Source organism: Schistocerca nitens, chromosome 3 (assembly GCF_023898315.1).
Source record: "Schistocerca nitens isolate TAMUIC-IGC-003100 chromosome 3, iqSchNite1.1, whole genome shotgun sequence".
Lineage (NCBI taxonomy): Eukaryota > Metazoa > Arthropoda > Insecta > Orthoptera > Acrididae > Schistocerca > Schistocerca nitens.
This window is the reverse complement of record NC_064616.1, coordinates 522,971,908-522,994,535: the sequence shown is the minus strand read 5'-3', so window position 1 is coordinate 522,994,535 and position 22,628 is coordinate 522,971,908. Positions and strand designations below refer to the sequence as shown.

General features: G+C 38.1%; 1 protein-coding gene across 1 annotated transcript in view; it reads left to right on the top strand.

Annotated features, from left to right (window-relative positions):
* Window positions 1–11,913, top strand: part of LOC126249646 (GTP-binding protein Di-Ras2) — an 872,182-nt gene extending 860,269 nt beyond the window's left edge. The window contains exon 6 of the mRNA XM_049951325.1: window positions 11,615–11,913. Coding sequence (XP_049807282.1) covers window positions 11,615–11,830 — 216 coding nt within the window. The 3' untranslated portion in view covers window positions 11,831–11,913. The remainder of the gene's footprint in view (window positions 1–11,614) is intronic.
* Window positions 11,914–22,628: the final 10,715 nt, after the last annotated feature.

The following is a 22,628-nucleotide window of genomic DNA, read 5'->3' as shown; positions in this document are numbered from 1 at the left end:
GGAGGGAGCCTAAGGACCATGTTACTGATTATTATTTCTGTCTAACAAAAATTCAGGGTTTTACAAGCAAAAAGTCGAAGAGGCACATTGTTTACCCAGATCTGCCTTCAGCGAGAATGCCAGTTCAGCATTCCGACAACCTTCCAGTACCTTCAAGAGCTCGAGGTCAAATTCTGAGAGACAGTGAAATAAGTAGTACTGAAGAAATCACAGATGATGATTCTTTATATCACTGCACAAGTGAGTCATCGCCACATTTGTTAATACAGGCAGATTTAAATGATTTAGTACGATATCTAGGACTAAATAAACAAAAGGCGCAGCTGCTTGGTTCAAGATTACAAGAGTATAATCTACTGCACCAAAGTACTAAAATCAGTGTGTTCAGGCACAGAGAACATGCCTTTAGTTCTTATTTTTCAACTGACGAAGCACTGACAATTTACAATGACGTTGCTAGCCTGATGAAAGTGCTGAACTTCACTTATATTTCACTGGAGTGGAGACTTTTCATAGATGCATCGAAAACAAGTCTGAAGGGTGTTTTGCTCCATAACGGAAATAAAATACCCTGTGTTCCAGTATCTTACGCTAGTTTGACAAAAGAGAATTACGAATTCGTACAAAGGATGCTAAATTCATTAAAATACAATGAACACAAATGGAAAATATGTGCAGATTTCAAGGTAATTGCTATGGAACTGGGAATGCAACAAGGCTACACAAAGTATGCCTGTTTTCTTTGCGAGTGGGATAGTCGAGACCAAAATTCTCACTACGTGAAAAAGAAATGGCCTAGGCGAAGAGGGAAAGTTGGCGAAAAGAATGTACAACGTGAAAGTCTGGTAGCTCCTGAATATATACTACTTCCACCGCTTCACAGCAAACTTGGCCTGATGAAACAATTCGTGAAGGCCATGGATCCAACAGGCTGTGGGTTTGCATATCTAGCTACCAAATTACCCCGTCTTTCAGCTGCAAAAATAAAGGAAGGTGTATTTGTGGACCCACAACTCAGAGAGCTGCAGAAAGATGCAAATTTTGAAGCATGTTTAACTGATAAAGAAAAAACCGCATGGGATTGTTTCAAGATGATGTCGGAAAACTTCCTCGGAAGAAAAAGAGCTACTAACTACAAAGCAATGGTGAAGGACATGATCAAAGCATATCAGGATTTGGGGTGCAATATGTCTTTGAAAGGTACATATGATGGACTCTCATCTGGACTACTTCACAGAGAGTTGTAGTGACGTATCGGAAGAACATGCGGAAAGATTCCATAAAGACATTTCTACCATAGAAAGGCACTATGAAGGGAAGTGGGTACCTTCTATGTTAGCAGATTATTGCTGGAATATCATTCGAGAGAAGAAAGATTCACAATACAAGAGAAAAAAGTGATGTGCATTACAAGGCAGTGGCTCATTGTTTGTCAATTTTCTGTAATTTCTCATGTCAAATAAATGCTTCAAAGTGTATACACAAAGGTTACTGTGTTATATGTTAGATCCCACCCTCCATTAATGTGATGAACTTATAACATCATAAAGATGTGCATTTGTTTGTCGAATTTCACCTCACGTTTGCTGCACTATATCAGAAACTGAAAAGAGAAATAAAATTGCGATTACTCATAAACTATCCCTGACAGAAAAAAACCAAAACCAGTTTTCAATTCAGCACTCAAATTACAACTAGGATCACAATACTTTTTATCAGAAATAGAAAAAAAGGTTTTTTTTGTAGAACAGTGTTATCAGCTCGATGTAATTTTCGGATAAGACATCCAGAATAATGGCACATGAATCCCTGTCTCTGCCATAAGATTTTATGGGATTACTCTCCAAATCTGTACCTGGCAAGCTGAAGTCCCCCCTATTACAACGGCATGATCAGGAAAGTTACTAACGTTATTCTCCAAGTTCTCTATGACGAGCTCTACCACTCCTTTTCCTGAACCAGGTGGTCTATAACGGGCAGCCAAACGAAAACTGAGCACACTCCACAACGGGACCATGGAATGGTTCCATTCAAAAGAAATCACCACATACTTTAAGACATTTATTCCACTGAGAGACGAGACAATCAATTCCTGTTTCGTAGAACGCGGTCGGCCGCAGACGTATCGACAACTATACCCACTCTTGCAGTTCTTCGTCCTTGCATATCTTCCTTCAGGTCTCTAAACATGTGAAAATCACTTTTTCTCACTATCCCCCTGGGAGAGATATCTAGGGTGTTGGAATATATTCCTAGATTTATCATTTAAAGCCAGTTTCTGAAATTTTGTGAGTAGACTTTCTCGGGTGACATGTACCACAATTTGCAGCCGTTTGCATCCAGTGCGTGCGATAGCCCCGTATTCAGAGCCTCCTCCAAGCGTCGGACGTGACCCTTACCCCTCCCCCCTCCCCCCCTTGTAGCGTTTCCCAACGTAATTCCTAAACCGAAGCCTTCGTCCAATTGGCAGTGTGGGGGTGGCGTTATCGTGCAACAAGGTGATTCCGTCCGATAGCATTCCTTTGCGTTTTGACTTTATGGGACGTCGCAGTTTCTGCAAAGTGTTTTCATAGCGCAGCGCGTTGATTGTGGTTCCACGCACGAGAACCTCGACGAGCAGAGGCCCCATGAGGTCTAAGAACGAATTATCTTACCGAAATTTGTGTGAACAGCCTCCCCATCTCCGCCCCTTACACTGCCAATCGGACGAAGGCTTACGCTTCAGTAATTTGGTTAGGAAGCACTGCAGCATCCTCCGTGCAGCCCAGATCTCTCACCGTGTGATTTTCACGTCTTCCACGTCTTTGGCCACCTGAAGAAAGTCATACGTGGACGCTTGTTTCAGTCGGACAAGGAAGTGCAAGAGTGGGTGCGTTAGCGACAGACTGCGTTCTACGAAACAGGAATTGATCGCCTCGTCTACCAGTGGGATAAATATTTTGAAACGTGTAGTAATTACTTTTGAAAGGAACCATTCAATTGCCCCGTTATAGCGGGTGTTCGGTTTTCATTTGGGACTGCGACTACTGTGTTCGGATGCGGGCTGAGTTGGCATCCCTTCTCTCCCAGCTTCAGGCAGTGTTGGCTTCAGTCACACAGCTTGAGGCTGTTGCCAATGGGCATCACTGTGGGGGTCCTGATGGGCGTTTGTCGGGGACGGCCAGCTCGTCCCACACATCAAATGGTTCAAATGGCTCTGAGCACTATGGGACTTAACTACTGTGGTCATCAGTCCCCTAGAACTTAGAACTACTTAAACCTAACTAACCTAAGGACAGCACACACATCCATGCCCGAGGCAGGATTCGAACCTGCGACCGTAGCAGTCGCGCGGTTCCGGACTGCGCGCCTAGAACCGCTAGACCACCGCGGCCGGCTTCCCACACATCCTCCGATCGGACTTCGGCTGTGGCTGCCCGGGATACTGCCCACATTGAGGCTGACCCCTCACCCGTGGTAGAGTGGGAGGTCGTCTCGAGGTGTGGCAAGGGGTGAAAGACATTCCGCAGGGCTAAACGGAAGGCCTCTCCAGTTTGTCTGACGAACCGGTTCAGGCTCTGTCTCCGGCTGATACCGCTCTTCGGCCGGACATGGCTGCTTGTGCTGTTCCATAGGTTGCCCCTCAGTCTGCAAGATCCGGGCGGTCGCAGAGGGTGGGCTTACTGGTAGTTGGGAGCTCCAACGTCAGGCGCGTAATGGGGCCCCTTAGGGATATGGCTGCAAGGGAGGGGAAGAAAACCAATGTGCACTCCGAGTGCATACCGGGGGGAGTCATTCCAGATGTGGAAAGGGTCCTTCCGGATACCATGAAGGGTACAGGGTGCACCCATCTGCAGGTGGTCGCTCTGTCGGCACCAATCATGTGTGTCGCTATGGATCGGAGGAAATCCTCTATGGCTTCCGGCGGTTATCTGATTTGGTGAAGACCGCCAGTCTCGCTAGCGGGATAAAAGCAGAGCTCACCATCTGCAGCATCGTCGACAGGACTGACTGCGGACCTTTGGTACAGAGCTGAGTGGAGGGTCTGAATCAGAGGCTCAGACGGTTCTGCGACCGTGTGGGCTGCAGATTCCTCGACTTGCGCCATAGGGTGGTGGGGCTTCGGTTTCCGCTCGATAGGTCAGGAGTCCACTACACCCAGCAGGCGGCTACACGGGTAGCAGGGGTTGTGTGACGTGGACTGGGCGGTTTTTTAGGTTAGATGGCCTCGGGCAAGTACAGAAAGGGCAACAGCCTCAAAGGGTGCGGGGCAAAGTCTGGACATGCGGGGACCAAGCAGCAATCGGTATTGTAATTGTAAACGGTCGAAGCTGCGTTGGTAAAGTACCGGAACTTCAAGCGCTGATAGAAAGTACCGAAGCTGAAATCGTCATAGGTACGGAAAGCTGGCTGAAGCCAGAGATAAATTCTACCGAAATTTTTACAAAGGCACAGACGGTGTTTAGAAAGGGTAGATTCCATGCAACAGGTGGTGGCGTGTTCGTCGCTGTTAGTAGTAGTTTATCCTGTAGTGTAGTGGAAGTGGATAGTTCCTGTGAATTATTATGGGTATAGGTTATACTCAACAACCGAACTAGGTTAATAATTGGCTCCTTTTACCGACCTCCCGACTCAGCAGCATTAGTGGCAGAATAACAGAGAGAAAACCTGGAATACATTTCACATAAATTTCCTCAGCATGTTATAGTCTTAGGTGGAGATTTCGATTTACCAGATATAGACTGGGACACTCAGATGTTCAGGATGGTTGGTGGGGACAGAGCATCGAGTGACATTGTACTGAGTGCACTATCCGAAAATTACCTCGATCAATTAAACAGAGAACTGACTCGTGGAGACAACATCTTGGACCTACTGATAACAAACAGACCCGAACTTTTCGACTCTGTATGCACAGAACAGGGAATCACTGATCACAAGGCCGTTGCAGCATCCCTGAATATGGAAGTAAATAGGAATATAAAAAAAGGGAGGAAGGTTTTTTCTGTTTAGCAAGAGTAATAGAAGGCAGATTTGAGGCTACCTAACAGATCAAAATGAAAATTTCTGTTCCGACACTGACAATGCTGAGTGTTTATGGAAAAAGTTCAAGGCGATAGTAAAATGCGTTTTAGACAGGTAGGTGCCGAGTAAAACTGGGAGGGACGGCAAAAACCCACGGTGGTTCAACAACAAAGTTAGGAAACTACTGCGAAAGCAGAGAGAGCTTCACTGCAAGTTTAAACGCAGCCAAAACCTGTCAGACAAACAGAAGCTAAACGATGTCAAAGTTAGCGTAAGGAGGGCTATGCGTGAATCCTTCAGTGAATTCGAAAGTAAAATTATATGTACCTACTTGACAGAAAATCCTAGGAAGTTCTGGTCTTACGTTAAGTCAGTAAGTGGATCGAAACAGCATATCCAGACACTCTAGGATGATTATGATGGCATTGAAACAGAGAATGGCACGCGTAAAGCTGAAATACTAAACACCTTTTTCCAAAGCTGTTTCACAGATGAAGACCGCACTGCAGTTCCTTCTCTAAATCCTCGCACGAACTAAAAAATGGCTGACGTCGAAATAAGTGTCCAAGGAATAGAAAAGCAACTGAAATCAATCAACAGAGGAAAGTCCACTGGACCTGACGAGATACCAATTCGATTCTACACAGAGTACGCGAAAGAACTTGCCCCCCTTCTAACAGGCGTGTACCACAAGTCTCTACAGGAACGGAAGGTTCCAAATGATTGGAAAAGAGCCGGCCGCTGGTGGCCGAGCGGTTCTGGTGCTACAGTCTGGAACCGCGCGACCGCTACGGTCGCAGGTTCGAATCCTGCCTCGGGCATGGATGTGTGTGTTGTCCTTAGGTTAGTTAGGTTTAAGTAGTTCTAAGTTCTAGGGGACTTATGACCTCAGCAGTTGAGTCCCATAGTGCTCAGAGCCATTTTTTTGATTGGAAAAGAGCACTGGTAGTCCCAGTTTTCAAGAAGGGTCGTCGAGCAGATGCGCAAAACTATAGACCTATATCTCTGACATCGATCTGTTGTAGAATTTTAGAACTTTTTTTTTTTTTTTTTTTTGCTCGCGTATCATGTCATTTCTGGAAACCCAGAATCTACTCTGAGGAAATCAACACGGATTCCGGAAACAGCGATCGTGTGAGACCCAACTCGCTTTATTTGTTCATGAGGCCCAGAAAATATTAGATACAGGCTCCCAGGTAGATGCCATTTTCCTTGACTTCCGGAAGGCGTTCGACATAGTTCCGCACTGTCACCTGAGAACAAAGTAAGAGCCTACGGAATATCAGACCAGCTGTGTGGCTGGAATAAGAGTTTTTAGCAAACAGAACACAGCATGTTGTTATCAATGGAGAGACGTCTACAGACGTTAAAGTAACCTCTGGCGTGCCACAGGGGAGTGTTATGGGAGCATTGATTTTCACAATATATATATAAATGACCCAGTAGATAGTGTCGGAGGTTCCATGCGGCTTTTCTCGGATGTTGCTGTAGTATACAGAGAAGTTGCAGCATTAGAAAATTGCAGCGAAATGCAGGAAGATCTTCTGCGGATAGGCACTTGGTGCAGGGAGTGGCAACTGACCCTTAACATAGGTTAATGTAATGTATTGCGAATACATAGAAAGAAGGATCCTTTATTGTATGATTATATGATAGCGGAACAAACACTGGTGGCAGTAACCTCTGTAAAATACCTGGGAGTATGCGTACAGAACGATTTGAAGTGGAATGATCATATAAAATTAATTAGTGGTAAAGCGGGTGCCAGGTTGAGATTCAATGGGAGAGTCCTTAGAAAATGTAGTCCATCAACAAAGGAGGTGGCTTACAAAACACTCGTACGACCTATACTTCGGTATTGCTCATCAGTGTGGGATCGGTACCAGGTCGGGTTGACGGAGGAGATACAGAAGATCCAAAGAAGAGCGGCGCGTTTCGTCACAGGGTTATTTGGTAAGCGTGATAGCGTTACGGAGATGTTTAGCAAACTCAAGTGGCAGACTCTGCAAGAGAGGCGCTCTGCATCGCGGTGTAGCTTGCTGTTCAGGTTTCGAGAGGGTGCTTTTCTGGATGAGGTATCGAATATATTGCTTCCCCCTACTTATACCTCCGGAGGAGATCACGAATGTGAAATTAGAGAGATTCGAGCGCTCACGGAGGCTTTCCGGCAGTCGTTCTTCTCGCGAACCATACGCGAGTGGAACAGGAAATGGAGGTAATGATAGTGGCAAGTAAAGTGCCCTCCGCCACACACCGTTTGGTGGCTTGCGGAGTATAAATGTAGATGTAGACTGCCTCTCATATAAAAGCATCCGATTACCATTTTTGATCCACCTTCGATGCTTAACGTCACCCAGATTAATTCACATTCGGAGCACGTTATAACCTCGACAGATATTATCGAATTCTTTACTACGATAAATACGTCGTTACCATTGGTGACTAACCTGTCCTTCAGATAAATATTCCAATCCGAACTTACGATTTCGTTTCTGTTCACTTCAACTAAATGTGTGTTCCTAATACTGTCTGGGAATTACGATCTTCAATAAGCGATACTAATTCTGGAAGCTGTCCTTGGATGCTCAAAAAGTTTACCAATAACATATTTACCTTTTCTCTATCAGATCTGTGAGGACGAGCATTCTCTGACAACAGTGTCGTTGATGTAACTTCGATTTTGGCAGGCAGTTCATCGCAGATCCCAAGGGGAAGGGGGGGGGGGGGGCTTCTCGAACTTAAAAGAAAAAAAAAATGGCCACGTGCACGCCACAGGTACTCCAGTACCAAGCAGCCGCCTCCTGCATGTAGTGAATAGTGAATGCCTGACCTGATCACGTGACGTGGCGCTCCTGACGGTGATTGCCCCACGCAAAATTATCCACTAAAATTTACACACCTACTATGATAAGTGTGTCAGCTGCGATGGCCATGGCAATCGTACCTTTGTCAGCAACGTAATTAGTCGTCGAGTACTCGATATGGCTGACAACATTAATGATCATTTGGTTGAAAAACTCAAAGATAATGGTGATTTCGCCATTCAGTTGGATGAATATATAAGAGACCACAATGATTTGTACCTAATTCGTTAATGAGATTTATAAATGGCAACAAATTTTATGAAGATCAACTTTTCAGACTTGATATGAGGGCTGAGTTCTAATTTATTACAATACCTCTCTGTGGCTTTGGTGTGGTAATGTCTTGAAAAGGGTTGTGAACTCAGGAATGAACGTCATTCTTCCTTTGTTCAGCGAAAGAACGTCGTAGACAGAGATTGTGTTTCGAAGCTATAGTATTTTTGTGACATCTTTGAAAAACTCAGATCATTACATTTTTTCCTCCAAGGTAATTAGATCTACATTCTACGACCGTCACACAAATTTCAACCTTCAGAAAGAAACTAATATTTTGGAAGGAAACGGTCGATGATAAAGATATACATTAATTTTTTTTGTTTTGCTTTTCACACGGGTTTAGAAGACAATGACTTTCAGTTGAGAGGAGAACTGGAGTCGGTGTTTTTGGATCATTTAGCGTAACTCAGTTATTACTTCCTGAAGAACGTTCCAGAAGAAATTGATCAACAGAACTGGGTCAAAGTCCAGAACTTTCATCAGGACTTACCACTCAAGAACAAGAGCATTTAATTGATATTCCTTGAAGCTGCACATTGAAATCTAAGTTCGTTTCCTCATCATCAAGTTTCGGAGATTGGAGAAGTAGAAGTATCCGCAAGTATGTAACAGGTCTTACGAATTTTGAAACCTTTTGCAACATCCTACTAATGTGAGGCAGGTTTTTCAGCATCCTCAGTCATCAACACGAAACACAGGTCGCGTATGAATATAGATGGAAGACATGAGAATCGCAATTTCCAGTATTGTGCCAAAATTTGAAGAAGTGATGGTGAAGAATCAAGTTCATCGCTTCCATTTATTTTGTTTCAATAATAAGATCTAATAAACTGAAAATTGGGTTAGTGTGTTACGTCAATAGTTAATAAAAAAATAACTACTGTTATTCATTTTTCTTCAAAACTTTATTTTATTTCCCCACGCTTCGAGCCTGATGTCATGTGCAAAAGGAACCGCAGGTGTTTATATTCAGGACAAGGGAGCCGTTGAGCCAATTGAAAGTCATCTGTGGGTACATTTGTAAATAAGTTAGTGACGTGCAATGATACTAGGTAAGAAGTAGGTGGGTCTAATACACAATGAATTTATAAAAGAATCTTATGGAATTTGTGGTACCAAACTCAGACTGAAATTTTATTTCGTATGATGATGTAATCTAGTTCTATTGCCAGTAGGGAACAAGGAGCAGAGAAGGATGACACTACTGGCTATACTGGAATGTCATTCTTGCGTAATTTGTGTAAGCCATACACTCTTGGAGCCATAGGACACATATTAACAAGCATGCGGCTGTTGGTTTCTGATGTAGTACTTGTACATGATTTGATAGTGGCTTGGTCTTGGCCATCGAAAGATGGAGTCGAATCTTTATGTAAAGTGTGAAACTCGCAACCTCCTTTGTATTCGTTTTTGTTTTGTCGCTCCTGTCTTCCAGCAGGAAAATCAGATCCGAAAACGAAGTGAATATTAACCCGGTCATTTTCATAAAAGACCTATGGAATTTGTGGTACCAAACGTAGGTTTAAATTTTATTTCCTTGTGGTTGTGTAATCTTTGTGACTTACAATAACATCCCCTGTAAGCAACTCCTCAGGTCTATAGTAAATGTCTTATTAGGCGTCAGTCTTCTTTTATTAGGATCTTTCCTGTCTCTTTAAGCAATTTGGTACATTCGGGAACATTCTAGACATCGCATTATAATGAAATCTTGTTCCAGTTCGTGACTATTTCTTATTTACTATCTCTTCTTACAATTATTATATTTTATTTTCTCGCTTGCTTCCAAATGTTTAGTACAGCCATTAATCACCTGGAAAGTAACAAATTTTCCTTAGAAAGTTTTGTTTCTTATGTTCTACGTACAATATTTTCTCTGCTGTTACGTAAATATTGTCTTTCGTCTAAACTAGTCAGTACGTAAATGCCGCCTTCCATTTGCTACAGGATTCTATTAATGTCTATCAGGAACAAGTTGTCATTTTATATAATATACACTCAAACTCATAGATGAATAATATATTTTTTATTAAAATCATTATGCTTATTGTCCTAAATTTACCTGTGAGAAGCATGTGGTAATGTTAAGTTTTTGCAGCTTATTGAAACTTCTTTCAATTCGCATCCCATTTTCACAATAATAGAGTAACCCAGCTGTTGATGAATATACGCAGAGTTCCTATAAATATAAGCATAGTGGACATCACGCTAATACCCTAAAACACCACCTCCAGTCCTGATAATAGCCTCATTTCAACGAGGGAGAAAGTTTGCAAGTTCACTCATTGGGTGATGATTAGATCCGAGAGAGCCGCCAATATGCGGTGATGTTGGTTCCAACATTTCATCCTCTCTTCCAATTAGTTCCAGATATTTTCCGTGGAACTAAGATCACGTGATTCCCTTGGTCAGTCGACGTGCAATAGGGTGTCAGAGTTTTTCTCAAACCAGGTATGTATGCGTGCTGCGCTGTGAATACGGGTGCTCAAATAAACATTCTGTTTCACGTTCACAGGGAAGTGAAAGAGTGAAAGCAAGTCTCCATTTTGCTTCAGTATTAACTTTAATTGTTTCCCCACATTATTTTCTGTGCTTTCGTAAAGATAAAACATAAAACATAGGGATCATACAAATGATTAAGAGCCTTAAACCGTTTTATCATCATTTAAAATTACCCAGTGGCAATTTTATTGCGAGCTTTTAACTTTGTCAGTTACATGATGGGAAGGCGTCGATATTAAGGCACATACCACAAGTAAATTGCAAGGCAGATTGCAATCTGAATGACAGGTAACAAACAATTAGCATGAGTAGAGCAGAAGTGGATGTAAGTTAAATTCAAAACGGGAAAATGTTAAATACATGTCCTAGGTGATCAGTTTCTTGACTAACTGCTAAACAGTGCTGTTGTACAGAATATTACTGTGTAAATCTATTGCTCCATTAATTAAGTTTTCAAGCATGTAGGAGACCATAACATTAAACTTTCATTTTCATACAAACACCGCCAATAAGACTATCTTCAGCAGTACGTGCAGAATAATATCCTGTATAGTAGGCAACTGTAACACACGGAAGTTAGTATCTTAAACAGCGAAATAGTGTGTTTATGCTATCTCAGTTTATTCCTTATCATAGCGCCAGTACTTTTTCTTCATCGGATGCCGTAATATTTATTTACATAAATCTCAATTCCTGGAATGTGTAACATTACTAATCATTTTAATAAGATATATGTAATCATCTTTAGTGGGCTGTGTGTGAGTTGAGGATAATCCATTTGCAATGAATCGTTTATAGACTGTTGTATTGTGTGTATACAATGTTTTACACTACCAGGCTGGTTTGTCACAATTTGCAAGCAGAGATAGAGAGCGAAAATGAGGATCATGTAATTCATAAGTACTGGTAAAGGAAAGTGTTCCTGGTTTGTGTGCGCTATCATCTGAGCTAATCAGAAATTAATGTTTCAGGTCCCTGCTTCTGAAGGGGAAGCTGAAGCAGGCAAATGGGGTTGCAGTTTTATGGAAACTTCAGCAAAGACAAACCACAACGTGAAGGAACTCTTCCAGGAACTGCTAAACATGGAGAAAAATAGAAATATTTCATTAGAGCTTGGTTCAAAGAAAGGTGGTCGACAAAAACTACCTGGATCAAACAAAATTAAGGAAAAATGTACTGTAATGTGAATGATGAAAGGAACTTTTTATAAGTAAAAACTATTATTGGTACAGTACCTTGCAATTTTGGTTGGGTATTCAGAAACAAAAGAAAAAACAAATAAATAATTCTGTGCAAGATTTGCATTTCCCTTCCCTTAAATGTGGAATTTCTTTTCAGTAAATATGCATATGCAGTAGCAAAGAATTGCAGCTCTTGAATATGGTTGCTTATAAATAGTTGTTTTCTGTTTATGTTACCTTTCTTCTCACCCAGACATATCGTGCAGTAATGCATTGTTGTGTGACACAGGAAGACAGTGATATTAGACTATATTATAGTATAAGAGATAATGTGTCAATTTTTGGGAAACAACTAAAATATATCAGTATCTAGTTAAAGACAATCTTTCAACTGGAAAATTATTTATTAGACGTCTGTTAACAGTATTTATTTGCTGTTACAACCTAAGTTTAAACCCATGCAACAGAACTGAGTTACAACCTTGAAAATTGGATAAAAAATTCAGATAAGAATGTGAGCACCTCAAAATCACAAAACATGCACAAGCAGAGCAATATGTTCAGTGTCCTTGAAAAACTACAGGTTTTGCTGTTACCTGTCACTGTGAGTTACTAATGGTGGAGGTGATTCAGATTACTCAGAATTTTAGAAAGTGATAGGCTAGATTTAGATGTCCAGGTACGAAATTTCTTTGAGAAATAGGTTTTTTATGGTGTACATTTAATAGTATATGATGAAGTGAGATGATCTTAAAGTATAATTCACACAACGACTAAAATAAGATTTGAATTCATAAAGTTTTTTGGCAATTTAGAAACGCTAAAATACAGGTAATTTAAGGGAAATAGCTGTAATGTGATATGTAGAAAGGTGCTGAATATGAATATTATTTTAAATACAGATCTTCAGATTATTAAAGCTTTGAATTTATAATTATCAGTGGACATTTACTAATAAGTGCCATTGACTAAAACATTTCTGGTATAATGAATAGGTCTTTCAATAAAGATCGCAGCAGCTCATTGATAAAGACACAGTGTGTCCATGCAATTACATGCTGGATTTGCATTAGTAAACACAATCAATAACTTAATATACAGTAGCATCCACAGCTATTAAGAATAATAAAATTTACTGTGTTTTATACAGTCTATAAATAAATGGTATAATTGAATTTGAAATTTTATATTTGTTGCAAAGTGCATATCATAATTAAGAGTAGAAAATTACTTTTTGAAATAATATTTAAAAACAAATTTCAGTAATTATCCTTCTAAAAGATTAAAATAGTTGTAATACATATTAAATCTGAATCAAAGTCGTCTAAAGTCCAAATCCAGTATTGGGGGAATGAGAATAGTAAATCATAATCTTACATTGTCAGCTCAACATAATCAGTATGAAAATATTGTTCAACCAAGATTACACAACTAATAATGTTGCAAATGATATTGGAACATGTGTTACAGTGAAAGATAGACAGGTTTGCAGGAGGCTAAAAGAATTTAAATAGTAGAGGGTTTGTGATGTATGTATGACAAAATATCTGGAAATTTCTATAAAATATATAGAAATCCACTTTTAAAGAAGTTAGTTCAAAAACATATATTTTTCGCATATGAAAGGTAATATAAAACACAGACACATAAATGGACAATGAATTTAATATCATCTTTTACTTTAATGAAGAGGTTTGAGTAAAACTGGAATTGAGATTCCTTGATATTCAGTACTACACAACAAACACACACACACACACTCACACACACACACACACACACACACACACACATACAAACAAGTAAAGTTCCATGAAACTCCGTCTACATATATTGTTGTCCATTACCTATTACAATTACATTAAGACTGAAAACCCTTTCATTGATATGGAATGGACCAAGTAAATGAATACCTTGCTGCATCACACTATATAATGGTGGTCACAGCGACATACACTTTAGTGAGCTATGGTTTATGCATGAAGATAGCAGTATCTACTCTATCTGGAGCTATTGTTTATTTCTAAGATTTAAATATACATGGTGGGGAAAACCATTTTTACACTATCATATAAACAATGTATCAAACCATTTGGTACTTTTCTCTGTTAGAAATAATTAGTATGAAAATGTATTGCTGCAGTTGTCTTTGTGAGTTTTAATGCTGTGATTATTACATGAGCTTAACCTTTACTTGCCTTATAAGGTAATTGTTACTATTGAAATAAAAATCTTAAACACACCCATTCACAAGTATTAACAGTGAGGAATAGCTGTAGCTCTAAAAGTATAATTAATGCACAGGCAGAGCCATCAGTTAATAATGCTTTGAGTTTACTTTTGACTGTCTGTAATCTATGAACAATCGGTTTTGTATTTGGTTAAATCATGAAACTCTTTCACACTGGGATACACTTACTTCAGTGAGCAAAACACATCTGTTATAAAATTGTGTTTATAGTATGAGTTCATATGATTAAACGTCAGTGTCCCTATATTGTTGCACTATTGTATCAGTTTTAAGATATACAATGCAACTTCAGTGTGAAATTTCATATTCGTCATGGGCAGAGTTCAGAGAACAGGGAACTTAAGTTGTTAGGCTGACAACAAGATGACTCATAACACACCTTTGTTTGAAGCATTTAATACACATGTACATTATTACTATCAGGTTACTCTGACATTCATTTCTTGACAATGATTTTTTACTTCTTACTTTATGTGCATAAAGCAACAACAGTTGACACTAGTGTGTGTAGGTGTGTGTTTAGCAAGAGTTCCAGATATTTTGTCATCCATTACCACAGAAAATGTTGGTGAGCAATAGCAGTGAACTTACCTGTAGTCCCATTTAAATCTTTAGATAACATTGTTTCCCTTAAATCATATACATTATATGTTGAAAACTGTGAAGGTGGGATGTCAGCGATATGAAACATAGTTGCTCTACCGAAATTTTAGTTCTGTTTTCCCTGAACTACAATTTTATATCCAAATGTATATAATTCGCTCTCTTTTCTGTGCTTATGTGTGTCATTTGAAAAGATAACCCTTTGTTTATGCTAATTAACAATGATTATTTATCCTATAGCCATTTTATGTCATTTTCAGTTAAAATTGACATGAATATCTTTTTATAAATGAATAAAAACTTATTCAGTATTACTTAAGTTTCTATTAAGTTTTACTGTTAGAACATAGTTATTCGAGTATTACACAGACAGCTAATATTTGTTGTGTTTCAGATGGAAATATAATGTAAAGATGTCAACAAACACATGGTGTTAACATGTATTATACTTCGCTGTGTTTTAATTGGGTGTGATATTTGTAGCTACCAAAAGTAAGTTACTTACTGAGATTTGTATTATACAAGTGTAAATATATGTCACACAAAGTGTAGAACGTCAGAATGTATGGACCACAGAACTAGCACTGTAGCATAGATAAAGACCCATTTATAAGCATTGTTCTTCATTAAAAAAACAGTTTATTTGTTCTTGGTGGAAAGTACTGTGAAATGTAAAATGGTGGTTCTTGAACTGTCCTTGAGTTATTCTTATATTACAATGCTTTTTATACAGATAAACAGAGTGTATATAAGGAATTTTCTATTTGGTAATGTATGTCATCCAGCATGGGAAACATGCATAATGTTTTGGTCTTCTTATCTGATTAAATATTGATTTTTTCAAGAATTCATTATATAAACTGTCGGTTATTAAAATACAACATGCAATTTTATTTAGACAGTGTCTCTTTTTGTATAATTACATATACTTAGGTCATTCTATTCCTGCAGAAAAGTTGCAAACTATCACTGAAGGTAATTTGTTTGCCATACTCATTTTAATGACAATCATAATACTGAAAGCATTATGATAAACAAACTGCAGTCCAAATGTAGATGAAATTTCTTCTGCACATCGCTAAAAGTTGATATGAAGACAGAAATAGCAGAACATGAACAATGAAAAGGGAACTAATGTATACAGTGTTAAATTAATTATCAGGAAACTAATATACAATGCCAAACAACTTTCCAGTCAGTGTCTCTGTTTGAAAATTGCTCTCAGATTTATCACAGTTTTCAGTACAGATGAGTATGGCTATTCTCTCTGTCCATAGCTCCACCTGATTATTTGATTTTTAGGCATTGTATTTAGTCTCCGTAGTTAAGTAAATTGCATACTTCATAGAAAACTTACAATTTTTAGAAATATATAAATCAACTTTCTGAACTATTTATTTGTATTAATTTATTCATTTATGTACTTCTATTATTAAGCTTCTTTGTGTTGCCTTGAGTGAGAGATGATGCATACAGTACACAAATGATAAGTGCACTTTATCTGATGTTTAGCTCATTATAACAAAGCACAAAATGTGTACCCCAAAAATAGGTATATAATAAATTGTTTAACAGATGTGAAATATATGCTGTTACTGAATTTGTTGCAGTAGCAGTGTGTGACTGAGTGTTTCAAAGACTTTCAGTGTTATTTGTATTAAGAAAATGTGCAGATCAATACATTTGAGTGTGTATAATATATGTTTATGACTGTCCTAATAATAAAAAAACCTACAGAAGTAGGTACTCAAACGTATATGTGATTGTGGTGAATGTGCATTTGGAAACTGGTTGTTAGTTGAACAACAGGTTTTGTTAGTAGCTGTTTGGCTTACGTCTCATTTTCATTATATGAGACTGCAGCAGATGCTATATGTCTACAGAATGGTATTATAACATTAGCTATCCATCTGATCTTCTTGTCTGATCTTAACTCTAAATTGCTAAGATGCTCTAAATTATTTGTAAATAAGAAACATAATTTGTTCTGTCATTCTAAGATGCATGTGAAATTTCCTTTAAAGATTATTTATACTCTCATGAGACTTTATTAATGTCTATTTCCCAAACTTTAAAAGAGTATATCTTGACCTGTATGCAACATATCTTATATGGTGGCACTCAGCAGTCAAAATCATTAGTTGCTTTAGTTAATAATATGATGTAGCATTACAGAGAGCAAGCAGATTAATGTATGTTGTGATAAAATGTGTACAGATAAAATTATGAGTCTTGGTTAAATAACTGGTCTAAGCTTTGAGCCCACATGCTATGAATTCCACTGAAAATTCAGTCATTCACGCAAAGGTCTATAACTATTAAATTTAAAGTTTAACGGAAACTGTCAACTTCAGTTGTTATATACAATCTGTTGGCACATCAGTGAAAAAGAAATGAAAATTTTTTTGTGTTTCCATACATATTGAAAGTAATTTGAATATTTATGTTGCTGTTATTTTAATGGCAATATTTCAGCTTCTAGTTCATAATGTAATGGCCATTATTTCTTTTATTCACAAAAAGTCATGGCTTTATATTGTTAAACATATATATTCACTCATGTAAGAATTTTGCAGTATTGTTACAATTGATACTGTTCTGTAAAACATGTTCATTTGATAATTTGTTTGAAAAATAGAAGTTTAAAATTGTTTAATTTATATCAAGTACTATATCTTCTATGAAATGAAATGAGATTGCTAGAAGAATCTAATTTCCACTGATTGCTAACTGTAGATTCTTTTTCACTGTATGGCCTATTTTGATTCAGTCTGATGATACTGGTAATTCTAGTTAATTTAATAATACTTAAACACAATTGTAAACACATTAAGCAGTTCATCATATCGTTTTATATAATTAACATTAATTATTTAAAAAACAGTGGTCATATTGACATTATGCAGCACAGATAACATTTCATGCATGTTTGTCATTAATTGATGTTCAAATGTGTGAAGACTGTACGATTATGATAGAAATATTTGTGTGTCTATAAATTAATGTGTCGAAATCTCTACTACTCTTTGTGTAATGTGAATCATTGAAAATAATAATATTCTGATAAGAGAAAGTGTTATGCATGCATAGAGATAGGGAATGTAAAAGTAAGGCAAGAGCACAAAGATAGGCTCAAACAGTGGAAATAATTAATTTATCTTTTAAAATTTGGTGACATAGTAGAACAAAGAGATACAGTACATCAAATTGATTTTGATTTTATTGTAATACAGTATCAGAAAGGAGAGATACGCTAATTTGTTTGACACATGTTCTCAATTTATCTTTCATCAGAGCATCTTAGAAGCATATATGAATGAGCTCCAAATAACGGTTTTGTCACAAAACCCTTCCATCCACTTTCTTTTTTTGAATTATTCTGGTGGGACCTGTATCAATTTAATTGCCATATAACTTGGTGTATTGAAATTGAACAGTAAACAACATTTTTATATGGATAAATGAAAGTGTGAAATAAAATATTGACACATATATGTCATAAGTAGTACAGCAGAAAATTTTAATAATTTCTCACTTAAGTTTTGTATTATGAGCTGATACAGCAGAAGGACTGAATGCCTTTATCATTGTTAGTTCGCAATGTAATTGTTGTCACTGTATCATACAACTGTATGAGCATTAAATCTAAATCTGATTTTTGTCAGATGACTTTTTGATCCAGCTCCTCACTTTGCAATAATTATCTATCCCAAGTCAGCATTGATGGTATCTATTACAGCAAGAACATTTTTGCATACTACTTATGTACGTGGGGACAGTTCACTACCCATAAAACAGAAGAGGCACTGAGCAAAATGCAGCACATATAAAATATAATATATGTTAAGAGGAAGACACTGATGTTGTGCCCATGAAGATACAGCCCAACTGAATTTAAAGTCATTGGTCACTAAGATGGGTGGTGGGAATGTGGAAGTCATGTGCGGCAGGCAGAGGAATAACAATAAGCAGGATGGCTACAAAATATTGCACCACTGTAGAACATGTAGTATGCGCAAATTAGGTATCTGGCGGCCATTCGGGGAGGCTGAGAGCAGCAGAGATGCCATAGATGGTATCCAGAGAAAAATAGCGCAGGAATTATGTGGAGTATCAGAAGTAAGACAAAAAACAGATGTAAAACTGTTGAAAAGAATGAACAATAGACAAATAAAACTAATGGGGGAGGAGAATATGAACTGGTATGGAGAGACAAATGGGTAGCAGCAGTAGGGGCAGACATAGATGGAGATGAGGGACTAGTAGAGATTTAAACTGGGGAGGGGCGGTGGTAATAATGAGTGTATTTAAGCGTGATAACATGCAGTGAAATAGGATGTGTTTTGGAAGTAATCATTTAAGTCAACAAGTCATATAATGATGAGTAGCATGCCTGGAACTGAAAGGGGCAACTGATGGCGGTGTTTAGTTTACCCCTGGTCTTGTCTGGTAGTAGCAATTAATATGAATACCTAGTTGGTTCATTGTTACATCCATGTAGAACACAGTGGAGTAATAGAAACAATGCTGATGAATTATGTGATTATTTACAAAGATGGAGCATATAGGTAGATATATGCGATAGATCTAGCACTTTGGTCTTCCACGGGGATATGACTCATGAGTGTGGACTATAAACACAAGAAATTTGTAGTGATGGAGAAAGATTTTGTGTCATTTGGGCTGTTGGACGTTGGGCAGACTGTCAGTTTGGGAGGAGTGAACATGATGGGAAAGGAGATATTACGTACTTCATGGCTAACCCCTCCCTGTCTCTGAATTGATGAACATTGCCCGTTTGGGAGGGGTGGAGATGTTAGTGGAGGAGATATTATTTATTTCAGGGATGATAACCCCTCCTTGTGACTGTATTTTTGAACATTCTTCTCATTACATTCCTTATCTTTCTAAAAGTGCTAATCCAAAACCATCCTATGTGCAATATATCCCTGTTTGTCTCCTTGGCCCCATCTGCTGTCAACCGTTTACCCCAAGAGTCATACACCTTTAGAACGCCCAGTTACAAGACTTGTCCCATGAGTCCACTCATCACTTCATATTGCAGTCTTTTCACTGGCAATTTCTACCCCATCAGATGCAGGATCTTCCGTAAAAGCAGCTACATTACGTACTATTTATTTGCATGTTTTCTATACAGATATGCCGAGAAAACATTCACTTGAATGACTTGCTACCAGCAAAGTGGTACCAATGGCCTACTAGACCATCAAGCAGTGGTGCAGGCTACCATATGTAGTGCAGTGCACTCTAATGACTGATTCACAAGCCATTGCAGTGCACTCTAATGACTGATTCACAAGCCATTGCAGTGCACTCTAATGACTGATTCACAAACCATGCTACATGAATTCACATTCTTCCTGCCATACGTTAAAAACATTTGAATTGTGCAAGGGGAAACTCTCATAACTATATCTTCATTCCAATATACCTCTGACCTCAATCTGTGATAGCCCTTATCTTCCATCTCTCTGCAGTTTCAAAATCGTTGAATTCTTGTGCCCACAAACCACCTTCACATATCTCCTGTTAATTTTCCACTTCATCCTTGCTTACATGTAACTTTCTTTCCATACATCATTCCTTTACTCTTGATCCTCCTGCACTTCTCTATCCTATGCTCTCAGGGTTTCTCCTAGTCATCAAGTAGTCTGCATAGATGAGTTTCAGGTATTTGGTTCATATTCCTTTTTGAAGAGTCTATTTGCTGCTTGCCACCTCTTCCATTAGAGGAGTAGTGGTATAAGTTTCATAAAACACAGTGCCCAGCTCATCCAGGTGACAGAAAACATAGCAGCCTTATGTACTGATTCTGATGGAGAGGATTGGGTACTTCTTGCAGGAGGAGCATAAAACATCTAGACTCGCAATTTAGAATATAGAATTAAAGGTTACACGGAGGAAATTGGAATAGCAACAGCACACGCCCATGTGGAGTTTGTGGAGGTTTTGTAACACTGTTAGCCATATTAACAAACATATGACCGGATTGCTTCTAACTGAAACAAAGTCGTATATCTACGCTGCATGCAGTTCCAAAATCATATACAGCACCTGAATAGGAGGGGGGAGGAAATATTAGCGGAGCACCTCGCAGATAGTGTATGGGGCGCCAAAACCACGCAACACAAAATCCCTGTGATTACTCGATCCAAAGAGGCACATGTTTTAGGTTAGAGTCAGCTTGCAGACGAACAGCATTAAAAGAAATTAGAGCAGCACAGGACCCTAATTTACGTAACAGTTTCGAGAAAATAAAATTAATTTGTTTCATTAAAGTATTAGATCGTTGAAAATCAAGAAAGATGAGCTTCTTGTATGCCTAGAAGATGTGGAAAATTCTGAAGTGATAGATACTTTGTGCATCTCTGGACGCTGTGTAACCACAGGGATGGAGCAGTTAAATAACACAGATTTTGTGTACAGTCAACACTGAAAAAGGAACAGTTGCAACACAATGTAAATGCTGGACACAAAGTTTTATCTTGATCATGACGCAGAAGCATGTTCTTCTGAGTTATTACTGCAGATTACTTCTCTGATTACTTTAGCCGACCACATATCCCCTCCATGAAACTTTCTCCTGTTTATGAGAAATCTAGATGCATTATTGAGTTAGTATTTGTGGACATTTCAGTGTAAATTTTATAGAAGCTATGTTTAGTAAAAATGAAACAGAATTATCATTTGGTAGCTTCAACCTCACTTCAGTAGTTAGTTTTCCAACATGCTCTTCAGCAAGATAGTACAACACCGACTGACAATATTTTTATAAACAGGCTGAAGTAATTAAGACATACACAAGTGTTAAAAGAGCTATCTGATAATGATTCACAGTTAGTGGAAATAAAAACATAGTGTCTTACAACTGAGATGCAGGTTCATACAAAGCAGTGACGCTTATTGATGAGAACAGAATCCAGTGTTTTAATAGTGAGTTAAAAGAGTTTGTATGGGATGATGTATTAATAGAAAGAGATGCTAATGTGAAGTTCAAATTATTCCATAGTAAATTTGTGTCAATATTTACTTTCTTAATAAGTTATCCAGAAGATCTATTAAAAAATCAAGACCGAAATAAGTCAAGATCCACGATTACATGAACACTATAGAAATACTATAATAGTTTAAGGAAAATCATCAAAATGTCAAGAAGTATGTATGTCCTGACAGAAATTAACAGTGCAGATACTAAGATTACAATTATATGGGATACTGTCAAATGGGAGACAGGACAGCCAGCCAGAGAACAAGGTATCCTAACAATTGCACTAAATGACAATGTTCTGACTGATAATTTACAAGTGGCGAGTACTTTTAACAAACACTTTCTAAATGTAGTAGAAAAAATAGGAGTAAATGGTTCACTTGAAGAAGCAAGAGAAGATATTAAAAACGCCATTGCACAAAACTTCAAGCAACTGGAGGTAACACCAGTATCCTTCGCTGAAATAAGTGCAATTACAAAAACTCTAAAACACAACACGTATGTGTGTGTGTGTGTGTGTGTGTGTGTGTGTGTGTGTGTGAATGATCTTGGGATGATTAACAGTAAGCAGTATTTATACTTTTTGGAGATGATACTAGTGATATAATAAATCCTATTAGATAGAAAGCAACAGATAAATTGTAAATGCTATTTTCCAAAGATGTATTAAGTGGTTTGCAGAAAATGGACTATCTAAACTTTTAAAGAACAAAATATATTTAGTTCTGTACAACAAATAGTGTCTCACAAACAACTGATGTAGCATATGAGCAGCAGTCACCAAACACATTGATGAAAACCTGAACTGGATGAAATATATCACAGAGGTTCTCAAACAATTAACTTCAGCTACTTTTACTCTTTATACAGCTGCTGATCTCGGGAAGAAACGAATTAACCACCTGACATATCTTGCATATCAGTAATATCTTATAGAATAA